The sequence below is a fragment of the Chelonus insularis genome, unplaced genomic scaffold, assembly GCF_013357705.1.
Source record: "Chelonus insularis isolate UGA/USDA-ARS -01 unplaced genomic scaffold, ASM1335770v1 contig_24_pilon, whole genome shotgun sequence".
In the NCBI taxonomy this organism is placed as follows: Eukaryota; Metazoa; Arthropoda; class Insecta; order Hymenoptera; family Braconidae; genus Chelonus; species Chelonus insularis.
The window spans coordinates 22504-33040 of record NW_023276446.1 but is presented as its reverse complement, the minus strand read 5'-3'; the positions used below and the strand labels follow the sequence as shown (position 1 = coordinate 33040).

At 36.2% G+C, this 10537-nt stretch overlaps 1 protein-coding gene across 1 annotated transcript; it reads right to left on the bottom strand.

Moving 5' to 3' along the window:
* Positions 1–3396: 3396 nt before the first annotated feature.
* On the bottom strand, positions 3397–3985 carry LOC118064777 (uncharacterized). Its single transcript, XM_035079649.1, has 3 exons — positions 3826–3985; positions 3456–3750; positions 3397–3412 (listed from the first exon to the last, which is right to left on the bottom strand). Exons 1-3 carry the CDS (start codon positions 3983–3985, stop codon positions 3397–3399), a joined length of 471 nt encoding a protein of 156 aa, XP_034935540.1.
* Between the last annotated feature and the right edge of the window lie 6552 nt (positions 3986–10537).

The following is a 10537-nucleotide window of genomic DNA, read 5'->3' as shown; positions in this document are numbered from 1 at the left end:
TTTGGGGATAATCTAATCTCATAAATATCAAATAATATTTTCTTATTAATAAAAAATTAATGAGCGCATCAATTATAAATTAAAAAAGTTATAAATAGAACACATATTTAAAATACACATTTATCGAAATTATTATGCTGTATATCAACAATACTTAACTACTTATTATTTTTGAAAAATATAACAATGTTGTTAATGATGTTTTGCCAGTTTTTTATTCGAGGTTTTATTAACGTTTTCCGTCAAAAAATTACTTAACCCCACTTCCCCTTTTTTAATGAAAATTTCTCTTAAATTATCATAAGATAGTTTGGCTATAGCTATTTTTCTAATAATACAATCAGAAACTGTGTTTGTTTAAGTATTTAGCATTGAAATGGCTCCTGGCGAAGAGGGTGATTTCCGCGCCAGAAGAAAAAGAAGAAGTAATGATTCTTAGATGGATAGGAGAGAGGATGTAAAAATAGACGATTCCTGTGATATTTCGGGAACTTTAGGGAGTCCCTAAGGATCAGATGGACTGAGTAGGTTCGGGATATGTGCTGGTGAAAACGCGGGAAGAGTTTGATAGGATGTTTTCTCTTTCTCCGTCCAGGAATTACTTCATACCATTTCTGAGAAGTTTCTATTGTGACAGAAGCTTTTTATGTAAAACGGAATAGCCGGGTATTCTAGGGTCTCGGTTCTTGAAGCCGTCAATTGAAGTTAGAATGTAAATTTTTATGATTATTCTGCTTAATATATATGCAAGTAGTTTCTCACCTACCTCATTCCTTGTTTGCTGGTGGTAGAGAAGTTTATACGAGAGGTATATTTTACGAGCGAATATGTATGTAACGAGCAAATCGAATAACAAGAGAATAGTATAAATTTTAGGCAAACGACGATGAGATGTGTTACACATGCAGGGGGGTATGAAGCACCCGTCTGTACGTTGATGATGTTCGTAGGAGGTGTCCTATCAGTGTACAACTCGCAGGATTCATCAATCCGCGACCTGAAGCGGACCTGCTATTACACGCGTTACAATGAATCAATCGTACTTGTCCAATTGTAATGATTAACAATAATTACAAATATCAATGCTCTGCAGTGGTCTGGGTGCGACCCGAAAGGTCCACACGACCACTTCCCAGTGGAAAAAATGAAAAAACAATTCGAATAAAACCTGTTTCCATTTTTTATAACAAATGGAATTGTTATAAACGAAATGAGTCTGTTTTTATTCATTTGACACAGTGTTCTGACTTGGAGGGCCCCAAAGTCAGCAAGTCTCAGAATATTCGAAAATTGTTAATGCCGGACTTGTCCACCGGCGCGTCATTCAACTCACTGGACCAATCATCGGGAAGTATTTCCCTCATGGCCCAGAAGGCAACTCTACGGCCCTAGTGACGCCAACAAGCACGCGGTCGAGCAACTCTCGTGAACATAATTGAAGCTTCACAATCAATCTCATCAGTGCCAGTGGTCCAGTACAGTCAGTTGTAGTGTCTTTGGGCGCGAAGCTGAACTGGCGTCGACGCCATAGTGCCTCACGGACATTCACATATACATCGCACACCCGAACAACTCTGGTGTATAACGTGAATGTTGCTATTCACCGTTTTGAGACGGTTTTTGGTGAAACATTGACCAGCAGACAATTCACAAGTGTAGAAATAGTTGAATTACGGACAACTCAATGAACCTTAGTGATAAGTGCTTTCTATTGTACTAGTTTAATTGTTAATTGTTAATAAAAGTAAGAAAACCATACAATTTTGGTGTTAATAAACTATTTTTAAGGAATCTTCTAGCATCCAACCTTTTTCTTTATTCTGCTCTTATTCATTACAGTCCACTAAGTTTTAGTTTGCTCGTCCGGATGACTCGAAGTCAGAACACACAGTTAGTTACTTTATTTCAGTAAAAGAAAAAATCATGCGTTAAACGTACACATATATATAGAATGGATCCCTATTTTTATTGTTTATAACAGTTTAAAACTTATTATTTGAATATTACTATTTTCAATAATCACTTGTTAGTAACAATGTTCAATTGTTATAAACACAATTCCATATTATTGACTATTATAGCGTCTTTGATGCTGTTTTCTCAATCTTGACACGAGTTTAAAATTCTTTCATTGCTGATTTTGTTTTTTAAAATTTTTTTTTTCGATGAAATATTATCACCATATTTTCATACAAGTATTCTAATTATTTAATATTCATATTTTTTTTATGATTTCATAATTTTGTCTAAAAAATGGTACAATTTATAAATTGAGAAATTCAGGTTGTTTTCCATTTTTGCTAGTTTTTTGGTTCTGCAAAAAAAATGGCTGGACCGATTTTCCTGAAAACTTTTTCAGTTCTAAGTTACGTAATTACGCGTCGAATGCAATTGGTCCCACATCGATATCATTTTTTGTTCTCGAGATAATCGAGGCGAAAAATAATGCCGAACGTATGTACGCACATACGTACATACACACACATAGACGTCCACTGGAAAACGGTCGTATTGGATTCGCGGGACCTTAAAACGTGGAGATATGTCAAAATTAGCGATTCGCAAAATCGGACCCATTACTATAACTTCCCACTGGGAAGTTGATAATTACTAGAATACTAGCCGGGTACGAGGCGGCGGTAACAAACAAAGTATATGCCAGATATGCCCATATACATGCGTTGTCTGCTACACCTTCCGGAGACGTCGAGTTTGGCGACTACTACGTGACTGCTTGGCAAGTGGGGGACTACCCTGGCGTCCTAACTCGTGTGTCCGTTCGCTAGAAGTCTAGTAGCTTCGAAGAGGATGTCTGTTGGACGATCTTCCCTGTGCGCATACACGAATTCAACCGTCCTTGGGAACTTCCGTACTATTATGTGCGTTTATATGCGTGCGACATTAACTTAACGCTTGTCTAGAATTCTGCCGTTCAACTGTTCTCGAGGTACTTGGTGGATTTTGGCGGGATCTCCTTCCATCGTCTAGCTCCGCCCCTTGGAGCGATTGAAGCGCTGACCAAAGTGGTGTTCTCTGGTACGTTGTCCTCTATTTGAGCTTGGTAGGTCACGTAGGTGCTCTTTATACCGGCTGTTGGTGTGATGGCGCTGTAACAGCAGTGTAAAGTCTCCCAAAGAGGGCGACATAAGTATTTTGTGGCCTCAGGTTTGTTCTGACCGGCACGAATGGCGCCACTTGTCCGGAATGGACAAAGAGTTTAAACCCGTCTTGTCACAGCATATCAGCTATTTGACTTACTTCATGCATTTCTAACACATCTTTGACGACTTTATTAAATGCTTCGGCATTGTTTATTAAATCTTTGAATTATCATCTGTCTCCTGCGATAACAAGTCTTTGGCAAGTTCTGACAATTAAAATGCTCCTCTTCCTTTCCTATTCGGTAATTTTTCTGAAATAATATTAAAGAGTCCGAAAACCCTTTTATTACTGACTGGAAGTCATCAACCATACCACTTTGCATGATCGCTCGAATCAAGTGTTTCGCATCAAATTTTTCGTTATGTGCTACCAAAACTGATGGCTTGGTAGACATCAACAGAAATTCTTTAAATTTTTGTGAAGCTTCTTTCAATGAAATCCTTGATACGTTACAATCATTTAAATATAATTCGTTGCCCATCGCTTTTAAACCATTCACAGCGGAAACAGCAGCAGCTATAGCTTGCGTCGGTTCAATGTATTGCGAAAACGTCCGTCCTTCAATTTTTACTGCTAATTGCAATGAATCTGCTGAGTTTGCAAACCCACTGGTTTTAATGTCAAAATATACAATAGCAAATGAACCAATGCTTTTTTAATTACCGGCAATCTCTTCATCATTTTGAATATCTTCATTATTGTTAGCATCAATATCAAGGCCGCAGTTAGAAAAATATTGTAAACTTTCAGTATTTTCTTTTTTCTTCCGCAGATTTCCACGTTCTTGTTTTAATATATTTCGACGACATTTCGTTGAGTGCATTTTAGCGACTGCAGCTCGTCGTTTTCTCTCTTGATCTTATTGAAGAGCAAATGGCTGAGTGTTTTTACCTGGGGAAAGATTAAATTTTGTCTTTACCCGAAATAAATATTGTTCACCATCATTTTTGGTACATATTGCACTCCTCACAGATAATCTGCGGATTCACTTAAACTGTAGCAATTGTTTTTGGGTGCTTTATGTGCCATGATGTTATTTGAACTCTCGTTTGCTTGACTACTCGCAGCTATGAGAAATTTTGAAGAGTTGGCAGCATATTTATCAAAAAGCTTTTTTAAAGATGTATATAACTTTTTATCTTTCAGAAGAAATGTCTACTTTTTATTTTCTTTAAGCCTATCAGAATGATGCTAACACCATGTATCACAATTTCCGTGACTACCGAATACATGGTCTGGAATAACAGCAATAGTATTGGCTAGTTTAACACTGTTACCTTTGTTTTGCACAACAGCGTAGAAAAGCATTTTTTAAGTGCGGTATCACATGTCGTTTCTTCATTTCTTTGAACTCTTTATGCAAATCATATAGTTCTTTGGAAAAATTTTTCTTTAGATGGCTGGAGTCTGCGAGTTTAAATATTTTCTTCTGCCTTTCATGACGGACAGCTGCGATCATCGAACTTTCCTCGTCACCAATTACAACACCTACATTTAAGCCGACTTCTTTCAAAATAGAATTTTTATTTCTTAATTCAGCCCCAACATCAGCTTCCATAGCTTTAGCACTTCCTCGGAAGTTTGAACGACAGTTGTGATCTTTGGGACTTCGTCAGCTTGCATTTTCGATTTCGGGTTCTAAAATCCCGAACTTTACCTATTAAAAAACCTATGATAGCCCTATAACCATTCAAGCTATCATAGCTTCTACCATTTCCCCGCTTATTCCAACCCATATCATACGAAACAATTATATTAACAATGTTTTCGATAGCAGCATAAAATTTTTAAAATTTTGATTTAAAATTTTCTGAATGTCCTGAAGAAGCTGAAGTAGAAGCAAGTAACTCTGAACTCGATGAGATGCAGTCAGGAAGTAAAGATGTTAAAGCTCCGTCTACTTGAAGATCAGCTTTTAAGGAAATAAACTCGTCATAAATTTCTTGGGAAATTTTTTCAGGCCTAATGGAAAAGAAATAATTATATTATGTTTTATTCTAAAAAAAAGAAATTAATGAAACCCTACAATTTCATTAATTTATCAGTTCATCACATAGGTACAAGCTATATGATTTTATTAGTAAAAAATTATCCTTTCTTTCTAGTCATCATATTGATAATAATTCTAAAAATAACAACTATGATTATAGTTATTAATTAACATTATAATTATCAGAATCATCACTATTACTATTACGAAGCTAAAACTAATAATTACAATTTATCAACATTGTTATTTGTCGAAATTCAAATAATTTACAGTTTTTTTCTTATCCATAATTATCAAGAGTAAGAAGAAAATATTTACAATTTTTAATGTTAAAAATAATGTCTTACAGTTTTTTACATAATTTTTCCACATTCTCTACTACTAATTAACGCTCTTCCTCTGCAGCTTGTTTGCAACTGTCTTTGGCAACATTTTCTATAATAGCCCCAACCTCTCGTTCATATCTTTTGAACAATGATGATCAAATAACTGATATACCCAGCTCCTACAATCAGATTTAAAGATTAATAAATTTAGTTCAATATTTTCATTATACAACTTAATTATAATTTTTATCAAATTGTAATATTTAATGTACATTCTAATTTATCTTATTATTTGTGATAATTTTATCATAGATAATTAAACTTACCTAACATAATTGTTGTATTCACGTCATAACGCGTCACATCATCTTCAGACGTATGCTTTTTTCCAGTGCTCACATTAGTTAATATGGAGCAATCTTTACATTTGATTGAAAACACAGAATTCAAACCAAATCGTGATTCTTTTACAATATTTTTTAATAATATATTTTGCTGACAGTTACAGCGAACAAAGCTTTGTGCCAACTCATCTATTTCAACTATTCGGGTTCCTACAATTTTTTTACAGTTGTTTTGGTGTTTTTTTGCTTTGGCCACTGCCGCAACAGCTCTTAATCGCTTGCTGAGCACTTTTTGTTTAATGAATCGTCCTTCATAATGCACTTTATCTGACATGTCTGTAATATTTATATCGAAATTTTAGTACACAAATTTATAAACATGCGTTGCAATACAGAGGTTACTCTATATTATGAACAGTACATAACAATGGTGCCGTGTTTAAATAACCGCGGACAAAACAACTGCGATTAAATAACCGTGCATCAATAACCGCAAGACAAAATAAGTGCAGGTAAAATAACCGTTATTTTGTGATTATGTAGAATATACAATCCCATGTGTAACGGCAAAACCAACCGAATTGTCTCTTATTCTGTAGGATTTTCAATCTTGTGTTTCCTTGTATTCATGAAGAGAGAAATAAAACTTAGAGGCAAGAGGAATTACAGGGATAAAAACAATCCCAACTACAAAAAATATAAACCACACTTCAGAAGAAAGAAAGACAGGTATAAATGTAAACCGCCTAAGATTACTATAGAGGAAAACAAAGTCAAGTACCCAGAAGTAGTTAGGTACTTGGGGGTCTGGTTCGGCAGAGACCTTAATATTTCTACACATATTCATAAACGACGGACGTAAGCGGAAACGCTATTCCATAAAATAAGACGCCTTTCGCGAAAGCGTTGGGGACTTACTTATCACACCTGTCTAACCATATATAGGGGGTGCTTCCTCCCGGTGATTGCTTATGCGTCCCCGGCATGGAGCGATTTATGTAATGCTAAAGATTGGCTAACGCTTGCGGCCGCACAGAGAAGCGTCTTGGGAGTTGTCACGCGCGCTCGCGCATCTACCCCGAGGGACGGCCTCTGTGTGGCGGTAGGCGTCCCGCCTATACGCATGGCGATCGTTGATCTCAATGCGCGATATACACTCGGTACCGACGAAGCAGTTACGTACAACAATGTCAAAATCTCTTTAAATGACAATATGTCAGGAGAATCGTCGACGCCGATGATGAACCTTAGGTTACAAACATTAAAAATATGACAGACAGAATGAACAACCTAATGACACCAATATTCACAAGACATGGCATATTTTGTGCACATTGTGACCATATGCCACCGAGATGGATCCAACTTGTCCTAATTGCAATAGGGAAGATGACGACACAGTAGAGCACTTCTTGCTGCACTGTTCCGCATATAGAGACAAACGTACGGATCTCATATCGGTCATACGTTCGAAAACGAATGTTGACCTTAGCTCAACATGGCCTGAAATAGCGCCAAAGTTTGTCCAAACAAGGGACACATGTAAGGCCCTCGAACAATTCGTCAAGGCGTGCGCGGAAAAAAATTTTTTCGAGGAGATCAGAAGAATCCGTAAGGGGATGAGAGAAAAGAGGAGGGTAGTGCGAATGGGGGCAGCAATGCCCAACACAGAATCCTCCGCCCCGTAGAAGTAGTAGGTCATTACCAGCGTCGTAAAACATAGCTCGTAAACTTTATTGATCCACACCTGGGTGTTATCGGAGCACCTAGGCATAGATTGCAAGCCTACAATCTTCGCAGAATACCTGCAACCTGTGGATCAAACGGATAAGGATTTCTCACTCAACAACAAATAATAATAACGAAGCAATAATAAACTTTTACATATTTCGGGAAACGCCTTATACTAATCATTTATTCTTTCAGGTGTTGACAATATAATCGTGCTCCCCTCACACCATAAACAATTGGGGCCGCTGACCAAAGCGGATACAACTGGTACTACGGCCGCAAAGTCGAAGAACGATATGCAGAGAGCCGGGTGCTTTCGGTCAATTGAGGTTGGACTCGTAGTGGTATGTTGCAAGGCATTGGGCTAGATGCGTGCATCCTCGTGCCTCTCTAAAGGCGCAAGAATACAACGTCCCAAGTAACGCCGTCACTAGGAGTAGAGTCATCCCCAGAGTTATGCCCTATAAGGCGAGGTACTCAAACAAAATGTCCTTCTCAGGACAGGGAAACAAGGCATAGGGAAATCACATATATAACCTTTAAAAAATTGAACAGCATTTATGTCTGGTACTATACGATACACTCTAGCGTAAACTTTTTACTATAAATCAGCACGTTTATGCGTGAAAATAAACCGTAGTGAGGCAGCCTTAACCTCAGTTATAACATCGATTGGTTAAGGCGTTTATACAGTCAAAATTTATCTAAGTTCGGTTATCCCGCCAATCTGAATGAATTTTATTTTTCTAAATTCTGGACATACGGAAAAAAGAATCGTCGATAATAATCTTACATTTGTATTTATTTTGACGAATAAATCGATTATTTTCGATTTACATTTAGCTACTTCGATGTTTAATCTTCGTGTATGGCTCTTAACTCACGTTAAAGTGTTTATGCGTTACCGTTAACCTAGGTTAGCTTATTGACTGTGGGTACAAAACCCTGGTCAGTAAGGTATAACCGTAGTTAGTTAACCGAAGTTAAGGTGCGTTTATGCGCATCTAAGCCGCAGTTATAACCGAGGTTAGAGCTTCTTAACTTCGGTTAGTGTTCACGCATGAACATTGTCGTGGAACAATTTTCTTAATATGTTGCGTAAACTTAACTGCGACCTGTCAGCTGGACTCGCTTTTGTCCCAGCTCGTGCTCCGTCGAGCTCACCCGACCCGCTCGCCCTATCCTAGCTCTTTTTTTAGTACTCATCCAATCACAGCTCTTATTCTCCAACCAAACCAATGATAGTTGTCCCACCATTGAACTAAGTCTACCGACGCCGGCGACAACGTGATTGCAGCCATTAACGCTCACGCGACGTCCTAGTACACGTATTCTGTTGCCGTTCTGTCTATTTTTCTTATCATAATTTGTTCAGAGCTCATTTATCAGCTCTAGATTGCTCAAAATTGTGTCACGTAAGCTCTAACATTGTAACAAGGTTATTGTTATAATCAAAAATAGTATATTTTTATAATAAAAACATTGTTTAGCTCAAGCAAAGTGTTTTTTGTGTGAGGGTGCACTTCTCCTGAACACATTTTATGGTGAAGGTCGTGTGCTATCATTTCCTGAGTTCGTGATTAGTGAAAACCAACTGAATTGAAACATTCAGCAATTTATTTACACTTAAAACACAATAGGATAACTGAATAGGATTCAGGCGATTTTGATAGGAAAAAAACCTTTAATAGGATTCAATAGGAAATTTCCAATGCAATTTGCCTGTTGCCCTTTTTTCCCAATAGGATTGTTTAAGCAGGGAAAGTTAATAAAAGCACTTTGTATATCAAGCGTTTCAAGCTTGTTATACGTAAAAATATTCTCTAACACAATGATTTTTATAAAACAACATTATATTTTATATTCCATTTCAAATAAATCATCTATATTTGTTACAAAATATATTCAATAGAAGTTAATGTTACAAGTTAATCGTATTTTCATAACTTATAGTATCTTAGGTTAGCTCTGCACATAGAAACATGAAATTATGTACAGTTTAAAAAAATGCGCAACGTATCTAAATTTTGATTGGCTCAGGAAAAAATTGAGAGGGGGAAAGAACAATTCACAGATAAGAGATTATCCTAGTAACAGGAGCGAGAGAATCACAGAAGAGAGAGTAACAGATGGGAAATTGGACTGTAAATATATATGCTGGCTCTGTAAACAATGTGCTCAACTTTCATTTTGCCGACCGGTGTTCGATTCCAATAACGGCAAATTTCTTTTTTATTCAAATTGTATGTAATGGTCATTGCATCATGCAAAAATTAGTTACGAATCATGATTCTAACATAATTAATGCTGAAGATACAGCAATTTCAAATACAGAATTAAGAAATTTAATATTCTAAATTTTTGGAAATTGGAGGAATTTTAAAATCGCAAAAAAATTAATTATCATGAAAAATTACTCTTGGCTTATTAAAATTATAATTATATTCAATTTCACAAAAAAAAAAAATTGGCCGAAACCGAGATTGAACCCTGCTCAGCACAATGAAAGTCTGGTGCTCTGACCTCATCCAGCATACTTTGAATTAAATATTAAAAATTTGATCATGAATCAAAATTTTAAATTATGCAAAAATAAAGATAAAATATTACAATTTGAATGTGTAATAAAAGTTTTACAAGAAAAAATTGTATTGTATACTAATCAAACAATTGCTTATTGCCATTTTTGTACCCGAAGCGACAGACTACTATTTTTTGGAGTGAACTCTATAATTCTTTTCTCTCCGTGAAATTTCTAAGTAAAAACATTAATTCGCAAAGAAATTAGGAACCTACGATCCAATGTATATAGAAGATTCAGTCGCCTCCGTGACTTTAGCCCAGCCTTAAATGAGAGTAATAGCACGAACTTCTATCAATATTTTTGTAATCGTAATATTGTAAAATATGACGAAATGAAAAATTGAAGAAATATTAAAAAAGGTTTAAAATGTTTAAAATCAACTATCCCCTCGTTGCTATAA